Genomic DNA, 19,836 nt, shown 5'->3' with positions numbered 1-19,836 from the left:
CATCACACAACCAACTGCACCCCCTGCATCTCACTCACCGCTATCCACTGACCCCCTGACCCCCCAACCTGCACTAAGGCTCGGTAAAATGGATGTGTATCAGCACTTTTTAGAAACAGTTCGATCAGGAACCACCAGGCCCAGACAGCAGAAGTCTGACCAGCTGGCCCCTACACAGATCTTCAACAGATCACTGGAGATGTGTGAAGTCCCCTCCTGCTTCAAAAGCTCCACAGTCATCCAAGTGACAAAGTCCCCAAGAAACCCTCCATCACAGGATTAAATGACTAAATGATAATATGAGAGGCTTCTCATAATGGGACTGCACTACATCCTGCAACACCAGGGACATAATGATGGAATTAGCCATCAAAACTTAAGTCCAGTCACATAGTTTCAGCAACAACCCCTGTGCAATAACCCTGTAAACATACACTGTACCTGCAAATTATATATTTGTATGTAGTCAAATTCCTTGTATGTGTACACATACTTGGTCAAAAAAGCTGATTCTGATTAAAGTTTACTATATGTTCCATATTGATGAGTATATATACCTATTTACTTTTATTCAGTCCTTTTTTATCTTGAAAAAAATTAAATTATAATTTAATCAAATTATTATATTATCTAAAATATTTGGTAAAACCTTTTGAGGAAAAGTGCTTCAAAGACAGTTTATCATAACAGCTACGAATTGAACTTTCACGAAGCAAAAAAATGAAAGTAGTAGTCTAGTTGAAACCCAAATGGTTGTATGTCCGGTATTTCTCTACTAAATGTTGTACCTTGGTAGCTGTTGTCAGTGACGTCACCGTGGACGCAACTACGACTGGATATCCCACAATGCAACGCCGTCAGATGATTTTCTTCATCAACACATGGCCAGTACTTGCTAATATTTTTCTTATTTAACTTAAACCTAACAGCAGTTTTTAAGTGTGTGTCCATTTTTATTCTTCTGCCAAATGAAAGTGAAAGTCCTCTCGAGGAACCCGGATGATTATGTCCGGGAGACCAAACTAGATATTCAGCGTGGTAAGTTATAAACTATAAACTCGGATAGGCTAAATACAGTTTGCTAGTGCTAATGCTAGCCAGTTTTTCTCAGCAAATATCAGCCACGCACAGTCTAATAAATAAGACCATTTAAACTATGTAATTTTGACAAAAAGGACAATGCAATTATCTGTCAGCTGTTGTTGTCTTTAAGATTAGCTAGGTATAAAAACAAAAACAATGAGCAAGAATAGCTAATAGCTACAACATTAGCACCTATTTTAAGTCACTGATTGGAACTTGTGAGTTAGCCTAACGCTAACGTTATAAAGTTAGCATGTGTGCAGGTCCAGTAACGGTAACGTTAGGTCATATGAGACATATAAAACGAACAAAAAGTAAATTGACTGATGTGTTGCTAAAGAGAATTATGTCCTTGATGACATTAAGTTGATTCCAATGGATATCACACTTCTGCATTTTTTTCTAAAACTGATGTTAGCCCTGAAACGATGCTAAACATAAAAGCCTCTATATATTCATAAGTAATATGGAATGCTGTGTGGAATCCAATGTACTGTATTTTTACTCCAGGTGGCCCTTTATTGCCCTTTGATGCTGCCATTTCTATGAATTGCTGTATGCTTAAATTTTTTTTTTTTAAATGAACATGATCATCATATATGCAGGTGATATGTCCTTACGGCCCGTTAAGGAGTGACTCCTCTCTTATCGTTAGTCCCTAGAAACTATGACCCAGCACTCCATCCGTTTGAGGTGAGCAGAGAGTACACCCGGGCTCTGAATGCCACTAAGCTTGAGAGGGTGTTTGCTAAGCCTTTCCTGGCCTCTCTGGATGGACACAGAGATGGGGTGAACTGCATGGCCAAGCACACCAGGAACCTCTCCACCCTGCTCTCTGGCTCCTGTGATGGGGAGGTAATTATCTGCCAAAGTCTAGATACATTAATGGTGCGTTCTTTTTGTCTTGTAATCGCGACTAGTAGATCGAGTGTGACGTCACATCCGTGTCGAAAAACGAATAACCGCGAGTAGGCTACTGCTCTGCTTTCTTCTCAAGACTCGGCCATTGTTGTCATATAGCAACCGAGCGTCTCTAGCCAATTTCAGCTGCACAAGCTACAAAATAACTAATCAGGTGGTATTTAACTCATAATTAGACTGTAGAGACATGCCTATAGGTAGCAGTATACAGTGCTATGTGTACGACTTCTTCATTTGGTTACAACAAAGACAAAAGTGCTTAAAATTGTAGAAAACCACAATGTTTACTACGTATGATGCACAACGTAGCCATCTTTGAAAGTGAACTCGGGGTCCTCTGAGTTCAGACGACTTGACGAGTCGTAAATACGACCTTGGGGGCGTTCTTTTGGAAACTTCCGGTTTGTAACTCCGGAAAACGACTCGTAGATCGACTTTGGTGGACAAAAAGAACGCACCATACCTCAGCTAGTAATGCCATGACATTGTACACACAATACTACAGGGCTTTCCCTACCATTAACAGTCTTAGGTTCAGCACCCGAGCTGTTTTTTTGTCAGCACCTAAGCTGAATGAATGTGAAATGTGGCAAAAAAAAAAAGAGTGCTAAAAACAAACAGACTTTTCTCACGTCTAACGCCGGCTACACACTGGCAGCGTGGCGTGAGCGTGGAGTTTCTGTTGCGTGCCGGCTGCGTGGCGTTTTCTATGTCTCCGGAAACGTGTCTGACGCAGTGCTGCTGCTGCTAGCCTTGTCTGGACACATGTATGTTTCCCATTGATTTACTGCACTGAAGCAGTAGTATACTTCGTGTTAAACATAAATATATACTGATTTGATAATGGCAAAGACAACGTCGGCAGTATTGACCGCAAAATAGGCTCCAGAATTCTTTGATGAACCCAGGGAAAACACTGTACTATGTGTGTTATGCAATCACTCTTGACATTTTTTCTGAACATGTGACCCTTAGGTGAAACTGTGGAATCTGACCAAACACGAATGTGTCCGCACACTCCAAGCACATGAAGGTTTTGTCCGTGGAATGGTCGTCCGCTATTGTGGAACATCCTTCTTTACGGTGACTGCTGCATTTTATTATCTGAGAAGAGGACGGTTTCAGAATTATCTTTTTATTAGCTGTACTCTAATACAGCTTTTTATATAACTATATCTATATATCTCTGCATGCTTACTGTAACAGGTTGGTGACGACAAAACAATCAAGCAATGGAAAATGGAGGCGCCAGGTTACGGAGAGGAAGAGGAGCCACTCAACACTATTCTGGGCAAGGTGTGATCAGTGAGCATTTGCTGTAGTATTACAGTTGTGGTTGCATCATGATAATGGAAAAAAACCCTGCTCTTTAGGTGACCATGATGAAATGGTCAGTAAATTATCACATTTTGGTTATTGTAAAAATAATCCTTGTCCCATGCAGACAGTCTTCACAGGACTAGACCATCACCAGAAGGATGCTGTGTTCGCAACATGTGGCCAGCAGGTGGACATCTGGGACGAGCAGAGGAGCAGCCCAATCCGCTCTTTCACTTGGGGCGTAGACAGCTTCAGCAGTGTCCGCTTCAACCCTGTGGAGGTAAGGCACCATGTATCCACCACACTCAGACGGGCCTCCTCCTGGCACTGACTCAAGAACACTTATTAGTAAAGCTGGGCGACATGGAGAAAAGCAAGTATTGCGACATTTTTGAGCAAATGCATTAATGTCGATATCGTAGGGTTGACTATTGGTGCTTTTAGGGCTGAAACGATTCCTCGAATAATTCGATTACAAATAATCCTCGATGCAAAATGACTGCCTCGAAGCTTCGTTAAATCAATGTTACCAACGTTGTATGCTGACGGACGGTGTTTCCGCACGGATCATTATTACTGTCGCACACCAGACGCTGCTCAGTCTGCTGCTGGCGACACATGCTAGAGCGTAAATAGTGAGGGGCTAAGAGAAGAGACAGGCTGGAGAAAACGACAGAAAGTGTCCAAAGTTTGGAATCAGTTCAAACGTAATTAAAACGAAAACTCTGTGCAGTGTGTCTACTGCAAAATCAAACTAGCTTACTACAATAATAGTACGAGGTCAGTGCTTTACCATCTCAACAGAAAACGTGGAGTCTAACTTAATCCTCCATTCCACTAAGCGGACCCGACAAAAGTAAATCACAGAGTCGTATGGACGATGAAACTACACCAAACAACAACTACCAAAATCAAAGACAAGAAAATATGTAGTGGTGGTGACCACAATTTGATCTAAAGAGCCGAGGTGTTGACTATCCCTTCGGAAAAAACGCTGATTGTTGCGCACCACTTACTCTCTCTCTCTCTCTCTCTCTCTCCACGGAGAAACAGCGGATCAACGATCTACTAGCATAAGTGTAACAGAGCTGTTTAGCATTGTAATCAAATATATAAATGAAAATAGGTTTAGTATAACTAATATTTATATATAGGCCTATATACAGATCAGTCTCAGATTGAAACTGAAAGTTAAGTTGCACAACTATGCCTTAGTTTGAGGTTGATATCATTTGAAAAAATGTTTTCTTTAAAAAAAACAATGTAATATGTTACTTGAATGCACTTAATGTTTAGTTTTTTGAGATATGATATTGTAAGCAATGTAGGCAATACAATTTTTTGCTTTTCCAAAAATTTAAGCAAAATATTGTTAATTATTAATTTTCAATAAAACAAAAGTATTTATTATCTGATTAATCAATGGAATAATCGGTAGAATACTCGATTACTAAAATAATCGATAGCTGCAGCCCTAGGTGCTTTCACAAAATATTAACATAATGCGAGTTTTGATAAATAAACACCAAGAATGTGGATATAGGGACTAAGTGGGTAGAGGCAAATAATAACACAGCTACAACAGTCTGGTAGGTTCAGAAAAATGACATCACTTTACTGTAATGCAGCCTATAAAATCAGGAAAAGACAACACTTGTGTCATATCACAATATCCAAAATTGAAGATGATATCTAGTCTCCAGGGATTAAAGTTCTCCGTCGCTAGACGGATTTCTGTCAGTTTGATTTTAGAAATGCCATATCTGAGATCAATGCATCAATGCAAATCAGTGTTTTTCTTTATGCTCTTGACCGTGGAGTGTGCGTGGAAGCGTGGTGCGCGACACGTGTAGCTATGTAGCTAGGCTATAACAATAATAACGGAGCAACATGGTGTTTTATCTTAAATCCGTGGACATGGTGAGAACGCTCTGACCCTAAACATCCAAGCTCGGGCGCAAATCAATCCGTTGTCAAGAAGAAAAAAAAAACGTCTGGCACCGTGCTACTAACAAGCTAACGTTAGCTTGTCGGTTAGAATTGGCAAGTGTCTGAAAGTCTGGCCAGAGATGTGGACCAGCTGGCGGACGAGGCAGAGAGTAACGTGGCTGAGGTTAGCACAACAAGCGGATCGGCGTGCGAGTCAGTCTAGAGCCAATGAAACGGGGGAGCTGGAAGACCCGCCTGCCGGTTCCTGATCAGCTAGCAACGGAGAGAGGGTTATGAATAAGACGATGATGGTGTCGGCAGTGCTCCACCTTTGGTAGGGTATGTTTGAAACCCAGCCAACGTGCTAACGCACATTTGACGGTGTCACCCAGACACCGGAGCCCAACTCTTTATTCCCGCTGCAGCAGCCTTTAGACGCATAGCAGGACGGGATGAAACAATCACTGAAGCAATTGGCATTTATATTGGCTTATTATATTACATTATATATTATCTTATCTAGCCAAAGTGGAACTAATTGTGACACCTCCATAATGCAGACATTTAATTTTTTATCCTATTTATTTTGTTTCATTAAGTTTCATAGCATAAGAGCGATTCATGCAACAAATACTTTATTATTTGATGTTATTAGAGTACAAACACGCCTTACAAAGCTACTGTGAGCTAAATAGGATTGTTGAGTATTGTAAAATGTCATTACCTGGTGAATCATTCTTTTCTCAGGGCTAAAATCCACACTGATTTTTCATCATATGGCTGTGAAGTTGGCATTCAATTTCATCCTAGGTGGTATTATAAAGGTCTTAAAAAGTCTTACATTTAACTTGAAGAATCCTGGGGGTGCCCTACCGAATGCAAATTATTATCGCGTCTGTTAAGACATGTCCACAGTCTTTCACAATTTACAACGGAAGGTTTTGACTGAGCGTGTTAACAACTAATAATAATAATAATAATAATAATAATAATAATAGTAATAATAATAGTAATAATAATAGTAATAATAATATTATGATGCAATAGACTATTAGTCATTATCGCGAACCGTTGTGTAAGAGGGTCAATCGCGTTTGTGCTATGACGCACAGACAGCCTTATAGCCTATTTTGGTTTCACTTTTAATGACAGTAGGTTATGACTGTATGTTAAAATAGTTAACTTATAACTTTGCTATAAAATATTATTAATTTATAGCACAAAACCTGGAACCAGTTTCTTCGCATATTAGCGTCATGATGTGTGTGCGTCTAATGGTAACCACTATTTGGCCACTAGCCATGATGGATGCGTTGTTGCTAGCGGAAGGCACAGACGTGTCTGAGATAGATAAAAGAAAGTGTTTATTTATTGTTATTTAAAAAAAAGTTATAGTTTGAATTTAAATAATTAAAAAAGCTTTCACTGAAAAGTTATGTTTCATTATTAGTAGCCCTTGAATAAAAACAGTGAAGTCTTGCAAACTTGATTTTATAGATGTAACTTGGTGTTGAATTGCATATTAACAATAAAAAAATCTCCCTTTTAAACACTTTTGGCCTGAAGTAATTAGAGTGTAAAGTAAAGGCTTTCTACAATATGATTGCTGCAGTAGAAAAGAACAGCAATGGTTAGTCGTTGGATGGTACTGAAATATTTTGTTCATCAGGAAAAGAGAACACTCACTACACTCCCTTTACTTTGCTGTCTGCATCTTGTTGTACATTAAAAACCAATAGGGCGCCATCGCAAAAGGGTTAGTGCTATCTCATATATCAATGTCGATATAATATTGATATGTTGCCAAGCCCTACTTATTAGTGGTTATTGTCGGACTTATTTAGATCTGCCACCCTGCTGATATCTTTAAAGTTAACGCTTTGTCTTTCCACAGACTGAACTTCTTGCAAGCTGTGCCTCTGACAGAAGTATAGTACTGTATGACATGAGAGAATCAGCACCACTCAAAAAGGTAGGGTCTATCATTCAGTCGCTGCAGGAATAAACTTTTTTTTTTTCTTCACAATGACATGGTATGATTTCTATCTACTGCTGTGTGTTTTCATTTTCTTCTATAGGTTATTATGACAATGAGGAGCAACACTTTGTGCTGGAACCCTATGGAAGCCTATTACTTCACATGTTCAAATGAGGACTACAAGTGAGTAGAGGATGTTCAAGATTGTTACGGTGCGAATGATTCTCATGATTATTGTATTTAGGTAAATTAGGTCTCCTGTTTACATGCTCAAGAATTGGTACTCAAACAGGAGGAATTTTGCATGTACAATTGTAAAAGTCCAACTTTGCTCCATTGCTTTCCAAACAGAGTGGTGATTAATGTATGGTGCCATTATTATTTATTATTATTTTTACTGATGTGCTGCCTCCCACTACAATGCACTTTTACTAGCAGGGCTAATTTTTTTTCTTTGTCTCATCAGCCTCTACACATATGACATGCGGTACCTGGACCGGCCAGTCACAGTGCACATGGACCATGTCTCTGCAGTGCTGGATGTTGACTATTCTCCAACTGGGAAGGAGTTTGTATCTGCCAGTTTTGACAAAACCATCCGCATCTTCCCCAAGGACAGTGGCCACAGCAGGTTAGTATGACCCCAAACGCCAGTTTTAAATTACCGTTGTCATTGCATAAAATGTTTACTATGATTGTATTACTGGTCTGTAATCAGGACCCATTTCTGTTCTGTCCTTCTGACTGAGCCACAGTAGAGTGTAAGCAGTACAAGTATTCATTGTAATATAGTGTATGGTGTTCGTAGATGTGTTTCTGGGGCCTATAAAAGTTTTATATAGTTTTATTTATATATATATATATATATATATATATATATATATATATATATATATATATATATATATATATATATATATATATATATATATATATATATATATATATATATATATATATATACACACACACACACAACACACACAACACACACACACAACACACACACACAACACACACACACAACACACACACACACACTTCTATAGATATTTTTGATCGGAGTGTGTTGTCATAGCACCTACATTTTTCCTTCTATGGCAAGTCAAAATATCTGCTGTGAAAAATGTTATGACTCTTCGTTGGGAACAAAGGAGGAAGAAGTATTAACGTTATTATAGAGCCAGAAAGTGGATGGATATGTCAAAAACATATTTTAATAAGAGGCTGTTCTTAGTTTCCTTTTCCCACTGACAGTCAACGTTGGGTTTGTTAAACCAGGATTGCGATTTTTTTTTTGCGATGTTTCCTAACCATAACCACAGCGGCATTACACACGTCTTGTGTAGGCTATGAAATGTCTGTATCGTCACTGCGCTGCATTTTTATGAACTATGATAATGTATCCATGGGTCACATCTCTCGCACAGGTCCAGCAGGCTCCATCTTACACGCTATTACTCAAGGAACTGAAGTTAGTTGCATTTAATAACTTCTAATGTGTTTTTCGCCGTGGCGGCCGCAATAACCGAGAGTTACCAGCGGAAACACTGGTACCAATACAGGTTTCCCTCTCATACTTAACAATATACAGCTGTGTTAATAACAATTAAAACTGTAGACAAATGTCAGCAGTTTGGACTGGTGGCGCTGTGTCTCTCCATGTTGCAGGGGAGCCGTGTGTGAGTGAATGGGGGGGGGGGGTGCTGCGCGGAGGAGAGATCCAAACACAGGCACGGCTTTATAGAAGGAATGGGTCATGTAACGCAACATTAAACCATATCCAAATAAACGACATCGCTTGGTTTGTGGAGAGGCAGCGGATGCGAGGACGTTAGGTGCACCGGTGCGACCTAGGAAAAATCTTAGTCGCACCCTTACAAATTTTGGTCGCACTCTAGAGCCCTTGTTTGTTATTGTAACACTTGATTCTGTATAAGTGCTTGTTTTTGTTGTTTTTCTAACAGCCAATGAAGGCATTGTCTTGACTAATTTTTATTTTATCATTTCATTTTGTTGTTGCTTTTTGGACATTTAGGGAGGTCTACCACACCAAACGCATGCAGCACGTCATCTGCATAAAGTGGTCGTCGGACAACAAATACATCCTGAGTGGTTCTGATGAAATGAATATCCGACTGTGGAAAGCCAACGCAGCTGAGAAACTAGGAGTGGTGAGTCCTGCCTTGTCTTCTCTATATCATTCCTGCTTTCGCTTACAGTATATTTTAAGCTTCAATCAAATTCATATTTAAGGCAACTTGCTGCTGATTGGCTGCTTCTTGGTGAGCAGTAGGCTTCATGTCTGTGTACCAATCAACAGCTGTGTTTTCCTCAGCTGTCAGACGCTCTGCATACTGTATCTCCCTCCAGTGTATTACCTGATCTTGTTTTATGAGTTAACGGCATTCTTCGACACAGCCGTGGCCCTGGGCCCACCTCAGCAGGGTAAGAGGGGGTGCCAAGAGCAACGGCACTGCTGTTGCCAAATGCCCTGATGGATGCTGACTTAGGGTAGAATCACTCTCAATAAGTACCAATTGGCACAGTGGCTGTTGTGGCAGGTGTAAGTCCAGAAAACTCATAAGCTTGTGCAGTTGTTTCACAAATCGCCAACTAAAGATTTAGCTAAAAGACTTCTTAGAAATCTTTACTGAGTTTTAATATCTTGTTTAGTGGGTATCGCATGTATTGTATTCAGATAATATAGGCTGTGTTAGCAGAAAATATGGCCCTAATGTTATGTTCTGCTCAACTGTCAAATAAAGCTCCTGTAAAATGCTGGGAGGTGATCTAAAGCCCCAAATCCTAGTTATTATGGCTGAATAATAAAATCAATGCCATCTCCAACAGCCATTTTTCATTCCTAATCGGATTCACTCTTGCCTATTCTCTTAATGCAGCTTCAGAGTGGAAAATTGGCCCGCTTTTGGCACTTGTTTTACTGTCACTGTGTAAGGGAGATTTATTCGCAAGCTTTGCACTTAAAGAGATCAGACAAGGGCTGCTCCTATCAGCAGTTTATATTGGCCAATCACTTAAAGCGGGCCACTCTGAACATAATGAAGCATTAACAATCAAGTTGTACTGAAGGGGTCTTTAATTATAAGGAAATGCTGAATCAAGGATTTGTCTGTGTCTGGATCCGGGCTTCTCTATCAGCTGCTGCACATCACTATTTTTTTACTCTTAACGTTGCACTCAGGGGCCTTTGACTCCAGTGTAAACTAGACCCTGTGCATTTTAGACCAAGACCTACAACATGATGAATCAATCCGCTCCGGTTTGTATTAAATTGGGTAAAATGTATTTCTTCTGCTCTAAAAACCTTAACCCATCACAAATTTGTTTTAGGTTAGAAAGCCAACTGAATCACTGTGAAAAGTTAGGATTGATTGACACTGATGTGCTGTGTTACTGTTGACTTGCCTGCTCCATTGATCAAATGAAGAGGTGCCACTCTTGATCTATATCAAGTAGAGGTGTGATGAGCTCTCGCAATATTAAAATGTGGCTCGACTTCTCGTCGAGGTAAAAAGTAGGGACGCGCCAAATCCAGATTTTTGGGGTTCGGCCGAATACCAAATCCACTGGTTAAGATTCTGCCGAAACCGAATCCTCCTCCCATCCTCAGTCCATTAACACACTAAACACATTCATCAAGTAAACAACGTCCACAGCAGTGTGTTTTTCATTTTATTTTAACTGTAAAAAATAAATAAATAAAAGAATAGGAAACATTATGCCAGGAAGACAAGTGGGAAACACTATTTTGACAGTTACCATAGGCCTATGTTCAGGCCAGCTGACAGTCTTGCCTGGGCCCGGGACGAGATAAGCTTAGATGGGCCCCCCGCGCCCAGATCTCTCCTTTTTCCTTGCTCTTCCTCTCCCCTGCTCTTCCTCTCCTGTTCCCTCTCCTCTCCTGTTCCTCTCCTGGTCCTCTCCTCTTCCTCTCCTGCTCCTCTCCTATGCTCTTCCTCTCCTATGCTCTTCCTCTCCTCTCCTCACATCTCTCACTGAAATTAATGTGATCAGTCTCTGATCCATCCTGCTCAGACTCTCCGACAGGGCAGCGGGCCCCTCCCGCATCTCTCTCTCTCTCTCTCTCACCGGTAGCCTGACTCTGTCCCTCCGTTGCGAGGCAGCGGGCCCCTCCCGCATCACTCTCTCTGTCCCCTGACAGCAGCTGGATCTCTCCTTCTCTGTCTCATCCTCTCTGACGGAGCTACCAAACTCAACTCTTTCTGTAAAAGAGAACGTGTTGTCTCAGGCTTTTATACAAGCTAATGGGCATTAACATGAGAGCTGGCCTGTTAGCTTACGCTTACATGGCTCGCAGAACGTGTTGCGCTGCGCTGTTTCTTACCTTGCTCTACGTTGACAGTTCCAGCTTCACCGTCACCACCTTTTTAAAAAATATTTGTTTAGAAAATCTCTAAGGCCTCTATTTTTCTTCTTCTTTCTTTTTCCTTCTTTCTGAGCACCGGACTTGTGCTCACCGGACATTTGGAGCATACTGAACTTCAAATCTACTGAAAACAACATCAAACTTTTGGATAAGTGGCCAAACCATTTTTGTGTTGGGGGTGGGGGGTTCTTGACCAACTATTTCAAGGACAATTAGGAAGAAAACAAATAAAAAGCTTTTATGTAACTCAAATATTACATATTTTTTTCCACAAATAGGCCTATTTAAAAAAGTTTTTCATTATTCCTATTTCATAATTGAGTGGGGCCCAGTTCTGGGCCCCCAGTTCTGGGCCCCCCCCTACTGTGGGCCCGGGACAACAGACCCGTTTGTCCCCCCCTATCGGCGGGCGTGCCTATGTTTACCCTATGTCAAGATCCAATCAATATCCAAAATATTAGCCTTTTCGATTTATAATCCCATAAAGTAGGCTACTAATGGTCGTCTGGTTAACACCAGTTTTTAGCAGTGACTGTTCTTCCTTTGCTGTACTTGGAGTTGCTGCATTTTGGCTGCTGTCTGTAGATTCCTTCATGCACAACTTGTATTCTTTTTTTTTTTTTTTTTTTTTAAGATAATTTTTTGGGGCATTTTTAGGCCTTTATTGACAAGACAGCTGAAGACATGAAAGGGGAGAGAGAGGGGGAATGACATGCAGCAAAGGGCCGCAGGTCGGAGTCGAACCGGGCCCGCTGCGTCGAGGAGTATAAACCTCTATATATGAGCGCCCGCTGTACCAACTGAGCTATCCGGGCGCCCCATACGCAAATGTTTTAACAGCAGCGATGTTGTGTATTGTTTAGGGTCCTCGGCACCACGAGAGAAATCGGCATTGCAAATTGAACATGTTGGAACAAGCTGGACTTGAATGGTCTTCTTGTGACTGAAAGTACTGCCAAACAACACTTTTTCTGCTCACCAGTTCCATTATCACTTTCTCACAGCCTACTGCATTGAACGCTCCACCTACGTAAACAACTTCCCGTAATCAACAGTGCCGTCATTACGTCGACCAGCGTGGCGTGCGTAGTGCAAGCGTAGGGTTCGGTGGAAAAAAATTCTAAGGTTCGGAGAAACCGAACCACGTCAAAAAGTCTAATATTCGTCCGAAGCCGAATCCTGGATTCGGTGCATCCCTGGTAAAAAGTTGTCTGATGTCGCACACAAGTGCAGAGCAGCAGCCAGTAGGCAGAGTCTGGCCTGGTTGGTCTTATAATACATCTGGCTTGGACCTTTTAAATTAGCATAGAAGATCCCCTGCCAGTTCTCCAAAGTTGACTCTGAGTTAACTTTTGCAGAGCGGTAGCGGAGTTGTGATTGTGAAAAAGCTGCCTGTAAAACCCAGCGTTAGAACGTTAGAGTAACAACCTCTCTACATAAGCCACTTAGTGAAAGCAGCGCAGCAACAACTGCTTCAATCCTCCGTCAGTGTGCGCACTCAAGTGTTAAGCCACAGTACTGCTGTGTGGTCGCCCGTGTCAGATCGCAGTACATTCAATGTAGTCACACGCGTAAAACACAAGAAAATGCGTGTGAGTGAAACTCGAGCCTTTACACAGCCAGTGTACACAACTTTATTGATTTATATATAAATATATATAAATATATAAATATATATATATATATATATATATATATATATATAAATATATATATATATATATATATATATATATATATATATATATATATATATATATATATATATATATATATATATATATATATATACAGTGCCTTTTGTGAAAGTATTCGCCTCTTGAACGTTTCGACCTTTTGCCACATTTCAGGCCTCAAACATAAAGATATAAAACTGTAATTTTTTGTGAAGAATCAACAACAAGTGGGTCCCAATTATGAAGTGGAACGAAATTCATTGGCTATTTCAAACTTTTTTAACAAATAAAAACTGAAAAAGTGGGCGGCAAAATTATTCAGCCCCTTTACTTTCAGTGCAGCAAACTCTCTCCAGAAGTTCAGTGAGGATCTCTGAATGATCCAATGTTGACCTAAATGACTAATGATGATAAATAGAATCCAGCTGTGTGTAATCAAGTCTCCGTATAAATGCACCTGCTCTGTGATAGTCTCAGAGGTCCGTGTAAAGCGCAGAGAGCATCATGAAGAACAAGGAACACACCAGGCAGGTCCGAGATACTGTTGTGGAGAAGTTTAAAGCCAGATTTGGATACAAAAAGATTTCCCAAGCTTTAAACATCCCAAGGAGCACTGTGCAAGCGATAATATTGAAATGGAAGGAGTATCAGACCACTACAAATTCTCGAAGACCGGGCCGTCCCTCTAAACTTTCAGCTCATACAATGAGAAGACTGATCAGAGATGCAGCCAAGAGGCCCATGATCGCGATCGGGACGAACTGCAGAGATCTACAGCTGAGGTGGGAGACTCTGTCCATAGGACAACAATCAGTCGTATACTGCACAAATCTGGCCTTTATGGAAGAGTGGCAAGAAGAAAGCCATTTCTTAAAGATATCCATAAAAAGTGTCGTTTAAAGTTTGCCAAAAGCCACCTGGGAGACACACCAAACATGGAAGAAGGTGCTGTGGTCAGATGAAACCAAAATCGAACTTTTTGGCAACAATGCAAAACGTTATGTTTGGCGTAAAAGCAACACAGCTCATCACCCTGAACACACCATCCCCACTGTCAAACATGGTGGTGGCAGCATCATGGTTTGGGCCTGCTTTTCTTCAGCAGGGACAGGGAAGATGGTTAAAATTGATGGGAAGATGGATGGAGCCAAATAAAGGACCATTCTGGAAGAAAACCTGATGGAGTCTGCAAAAGACCTGAGACTGGGACGGAGATTTGTCTTCCAACAAGAAAATGATCCAAAACATAAAACAAAATCTACAATGGACTGGTTCACAAATAAACCTATCCAGGTGTTAGAATGGCCAAGTCAAAGTCCAGACCTGAATCCAATCGAGAATCTGTGGAAAGAACTGAAAACTGCTGTTCACAAACGCTCTCCATCCAACCTCACTGAGCTCAAGCTGTTTTGCAAGGAGGAATGGGCAAAAATGTCAGTCTCTCGATGTGCAAAACTGATAGAGACATACCCCAAGCGACTTACAGCTGTAATCGCAGCAAAAGGTGCGCGCTGCAAAGTATTAACTTAAGGGGCTGAATAATTTTGCACGCCCAATATTTCAGTTTTTTATTTGTTTAAAAGGTTTGAAATATCCAATAAATTTCGTTCCACTTCATGATTGTGTCCCACTTGTTGTTGTTTCTTCACAAAAAAATACAGTTTTATATCTTTATGTTTGAGGCCTGAAATGTGGCAAAAGGTCGAAAAGTTCAAGGGGGCCGAATACTTTCGCAAGGCACTGTATATATATATATATATATACAAACAAACAAACAAACAAACAATAGTGTATCTGTTCCTCAGACACATGTGCAAGTGGCATGAGGCTGGAACGTCTCCTGTTGTGGGTGGGGTGCAAGAAACCGAAGCAGCCGGACAATCTTAAAGGTCCAGTGTGTAATGTATTTAGTTGTTCATTATCAAAATCTGTGCTGCCCGTTCATAAACTTATCCTTTTCAAGAATATTTACCACCACCATCAATTCCAAGTATTCCTTTTGGCTTGAAATTTTACATTTGCGTTCACATGAACTGGGGTAGACACTCCATATTCATGCTCCATCTTGAAATACATTAGCCGGTAAGGGACATACAGGACATACTGCTCTGCCTTTCACTTTTTCTCGGTCACATGATAAACTCACAGGTGCTGCTAATGCTGCTAATGGGTATCGTCGCTTCCTGGCCCCGGCAAGTTTGAAGAAGGAAACATGGAGGACCACACGTATTCCAAATCCAAATTTCAGGAACAGGAGTCTTCTTCTTCTTCTTTGCCCAGAAAAAGGAGATTGAAAAGCGCAAGAGACCGGCTTTTTGAAGCGTGAAGGCTACCGTAGCTGTAATACCTACTTTGAACTGCGTGGTGCGAGAGAATTGATTGCGATATATAATCTCAACGCTAGATGGGAGAAATTCTTACACATTGGACCTTTAAGAGTTCTCCATCGATTTAGCATTAATCCTGTACCATAGTCGGGGAGACACACACACACACACACACACACACACACACACACACACACACACCCTAAGACAGAAAATAATCAAAATCGATGCAGTAGAACCAGAGGTATTGTCCTTTTTAATCCGTGCATTATTGTTGTCAAAACATGGTGCCTACATTACCCACAATGCACCTTAATCACGTACAGTTGAGTTGGAGATTTAGGTGTTATTCTTCTGCAACTCCACCCCTCCAGATTTTTTAAATTTTTAAACTTGTAGTCTTTAGATCCAACCAGTGTTTGACTCATTGTTGGGAAAACTCAGTGGAGTCCCCGTTTTTTAAATGGTTTAAACAAATCTGCAGGTTAACTACACTCATCTAAAAGAGAAAAAAAATGCAAGCTGCTAAATTATGACCCAAACTCTCCATTTTAAACCTCCATTACAGTTTATAAAGTTCCTGGTTCGGTATTATTACCAATTTATATGACCGGTTTAACAGTGACTGCTTGTATGTCTTGACCTGTCAGACTCCCCATGTTCCCAGATCTCAACAATTTTGTGAGATCTGAAGCCAGTGTTATTATAACTGATAGAATGCCTCATTTTCCTGCCGTGGTCAAAAGAACAGTGGCAACATTTAGATCTGATGTACATTTACAATAGGATTGACAGTGACACCCCTTTCGATCTATGCCACTCTGTTTGTTGCTGCATTTCACCTGACATGTTGGTTATAGTTTTGGGGGTAGGAGTTTCTGGCATCTCTGCAGTGGACTGTATACATCTGAGGTTATTCTGTCTAACGGAGCATCAGTTGGATTATAGTTACTTTATGTCGCACTTGTCGCATAGCACTTTGCTGTCGCCTGGTCATTTTGTGGATAGAAAATATGACCAAGTAGTTGCAGCTGTTCAGTTTCAGCAATAATATTCCAGAGAGTTTTTATCCAAACAAACTCCAGAAGCATCATCCTCCGCTATCTCACATCCATCTTGTTGAGATCATACAAACCATGTTTAGCAAGCTAACCATGTGTGGATCCAGGGGAATTAGTTTAGTCCAACAGGATCAGCATCTAACAGCTCTTCCCTGAGACAAATCATTGCTTTCAATTAGAATAAAAGCCTTCGAGGAGGGCGGCCTGAGCCAAGACCAGTCCGAGTAGCTGGTGGTTTTTATGAGAGAGATGGAGAGGGAGGAATGCTGTTGAGCTGGTGTCTTCACTTTTTACAGACATTGATTCGGTTTTGAATGAGCACGTTGTCAAGCTGAAGTTACTGCTTTACTGTACCGGCCAACATTTTATGATGTGAGACAGCGTACCATAACAGTTGGTAATTAACAAAATGCCACCTGAGCTGAATGCAAACGGGTCAGCAGCAAACTCCGCGCCATAATCAATTCTACTGGAAATACTCCTCATTACTGCAATCAAGGCATTTAGGAAAACACTTCAGTCACCATGGGAACCAAAGATGATGTAAATGATGTGATATTCAAACTGTAGGTATATATACAACTTAACAAGTTAAAATGCCTGTAACAAGGCCACTGACTCAGACATGCAGTTAGCAGTCATCGTCTGTTGCCTGCTTTGATTTCCAGCAGAAGCCTCAGAAAGAGGCGGTTCTCACTAGAAAAGTGACGGCATTGGTTCAGCGTTAGTTCAAATGCCTAAAAAACGAAACCTGTGTTTACTTAAAAAAGGCAGTGTCGTGGCCATATCAATTATGGTAGTTGTCTCTCAGAAGCAACATTTCCCTTACCGAGAGTTGGAAGAGAAGATTGACACAGCAGTCGCTTATCTTAGCTTAGCACAAAGAGTGGAAACGGAAGCAGCTAGTCTGGCTCTATCCAAAAATGACAATTTGCCGACCAGAACTTATTTTTTAAAGCCTGACAGACAGCTGATTTTCTGCCAGGTCAGTTTTCCTTTTTGATGTGCAGTTTGAGCAGTTCCAGGGTTCAACGTCCCACATGACTGCTGTCAAATGATCCCTTCTAAACTGTAATTAGATAGTTTTATAATTGGGGCAGTATTTTTACGTGTTGTGACAAACCCCCAAAAAGTGTGAGCACTATTGGTCTGCACAGTGTGAGCAATTAAAACGTGTAGTGTGAGTTAGCACAAGATCTCAAGATCTATAATAACACACAGTGTCACTTTAGACATTATGAAGCTCACAGTTATGTTCTATTTTCTTTGTTTAATCCATACAAAAGCTGAAGTTAAAAACGTTTCATGGCCTGGCGTTGTAACTTTGCAACGTGGACCTCTTAAAAAAATGTAGCTACGCATCGGGGGCCCATTAAAGCGCGTTACTTTGATTTGGAGGAATACCCAGGAGCATCCATGTGTTATTTTAGCGATAACCTCAACAGTTCCCTAAACTTAACCAACCGACTCATCCCCCTTGTGTCATGCAGCTGGCCCCCAGAGAGCGGCAGGCCGCCAACTACAGTCAGAAGCTGAAGGAGAAGTTCCAGCACCACCCGCAGATCAGACGCATCGCTCACCACCGACATCTGCCCAAGAACATCTACCACCAGACCAAGGAGCTGAGGGTCATGAAAGAGGCTCGCCGTAGGAAGTATGTGTTCATTATTCTTGGAATAGGAATAGAGCTAGCTAATATACTGTATATCTATAGGAATGGCACCCTTTGTGTCCATGTAGAGGTGATGGTGACTTGGGCTGCTGCCAGGGTCGGTCTGACCTATGCAGTCCCACCAGCCTAATGGAAAATGTCAGTGATGGGACTGCGCCCTATGACTTGGTCTCAGTAGCCCTTACATACTCATTTACAGCTTGCACGGTGGATTGATTGTCCCAGTTTGCCCTGCCGTCCAGTGATTCATAGCTCAGTCTGCTGCTCTTTTTCCTAATTACTGACGGCATTGTGACCGTCACACTTGTGTTTGGACTGTGAATGATTTACCATCTATGCTTTATGCATTATTTTCAGGGTACATTAGTGTAGTCGGTGACGTAGGTGTTAGGTCAACAGTCTCATATTCAGTCTCTTCCTGCCTCCTCCTTTCTGTTTGCTCTCTCTCTCTCTCTCTCTCTCTCTCTCGCTCTCTCTATCTATCCCTTCCTTAATATTCTCACCAGCAGATTGAGTTGTTTTCATGGCTCTTCCTCTTTTCTTTTCCAGGGAGAGGAATGTCCGAAAGCACAGCAAGCCAGGAAGTGTTCCCGTGGTGTCTGAGAAGGAGAAGCATGTTGTGACGGTGGTCAAATAGGCCGGGTCTGAGACGAGAACAGAAGACCGGAATGGAGATGAGGTGGACCCCACGATCACACCAACATGAGACCTGTTCAGACTGCTCTCACTTAAGAATTGAAGAAAATAAGTTTGAATTTGTCAGTTGTGGGAAGGACTAGTGACAAGTTCTGCATCGGTTGAAGTACCAGGAAACAGACTGTAAATACATCTTGTAAAGCATTCGCTGTACTTTTCACTGAGCAGTTGTTGTAGGACTCTCTTTACACATCTACACATTTCTGTTTTGCTCCTGTATTTGAGTGACTAATCGTCACACATTTTGCTTTAAGCAAGTTTGCATTTTTTATCACAGGATCCACGACGATTTAAGAAATGAACGGATTAAATTGATTCAATGTTTTAAAGAATGTCGCGTGACTTGGTACCTACTTGCAACAAAATGTGTTCCCTTTGTTTTATAGTTTTAGTTCTTATGAATTCAGTTCAAGAAATGTGCTACAGTTTGTTATTAAAACTACCAGAGATAAAGGTTTCAGTATGCTTGAAATGACTTGCCGTCTGACAACTTCTACTGGCAAAAGGGTTGTTATGAGCGGCCACACCCAAAGAAAGGCCTGTCGAAAAGCCTTATCCTTTCTGTATCCATGACTGTTATCTAAAGCCTGTTTTAGAGTTGTGCGGAGGCTCCACGCAGAGCTTTCGCCGTAGCCTACGTAAATGGCCTGATGTTTATACTTGTGCGCTGGTGTGTGCGTCGAGCTGGCATGTGTGTGTGGGGAGGTGATAGAGCGAGGGAGAAGTGAGAGAGTGATGGTGATTAGCTTCAGAGTGAGTAGT

General features: G+C 41.2%; 1 protein-coding gene across 1 annotated transcript; it reads left to right on the top strand.

Annotated features, from left to right (window-relative positions):
- The first annotated feature begins 837 nt into the window (after positions 1-837).
- Positions 838-19,527, top strand: dcaf13 (ddb1 and cul4 associated factor 13). The gene is made up of 11 exons (XM_039806838.1): positions 838-1,038; positions 1,739-1,938; positions 2,980-3,087; positions 3,211-3,300; positions 3,449-3,604; positions 7,148-7,225; positions 7,332-7,414; positions 7,698-7,862; positions 9,270-9,405; positions 18,197-18,360; positions 18,928-19,527. The coding sequence occupies exons 1-11, from the start codon at positions 969-971 to the stop codon at positions 19,013-19,015; spliced, it is 1,338 nt and encodes a 445-aa protein (XP_039662772.1). The 5' UTR covers positions 838-968; the 3' UTR covers positions 19,016-19,527.
- Positions 19,528-19,836: the final 309 nt, after the last annotated feature.

This window comes from Perca fluviatilis, chromosome 7 (genome assembly GCF_010015445.1).
Source record: "Perca fluviatilis chromosome 7, GENO_Pfluv_1.0, whole genome shotgun sequence".
NCBI classification, from domain to species: domain Eukaryota; kingdom Metazoa; phylum Chordata; class Actinopteri; order Perciformes; family Percidae; genus Perca; species Perca fluviatilis.
This window is presented reverse-complemented; position numbering and strand designations above follow the sequence as displayed.

Coding starts and splice junctions, on each gene's coding strand:
- dcaf13 (XM_039806838.1), top strand. CDS start 969: ATGAAAGTGAAAGTCCTCTCGAGGAACCCGGATGATTATGTCCGGGAG. Junction 3,301..3,448: donor TCAACACTATTCTGGGCAAG/GTGTGATCAGTG, acceptor TGTCCCATGCAG/ACAGTCTTCACAGGACTAGA. Junction 7,226..7,331: donor AATCAGCACCACTCAAAAAG/GTAGGGTCTATC, acceptor TTTCTTCTATAG/GTTATTATGACAATGAGGAG.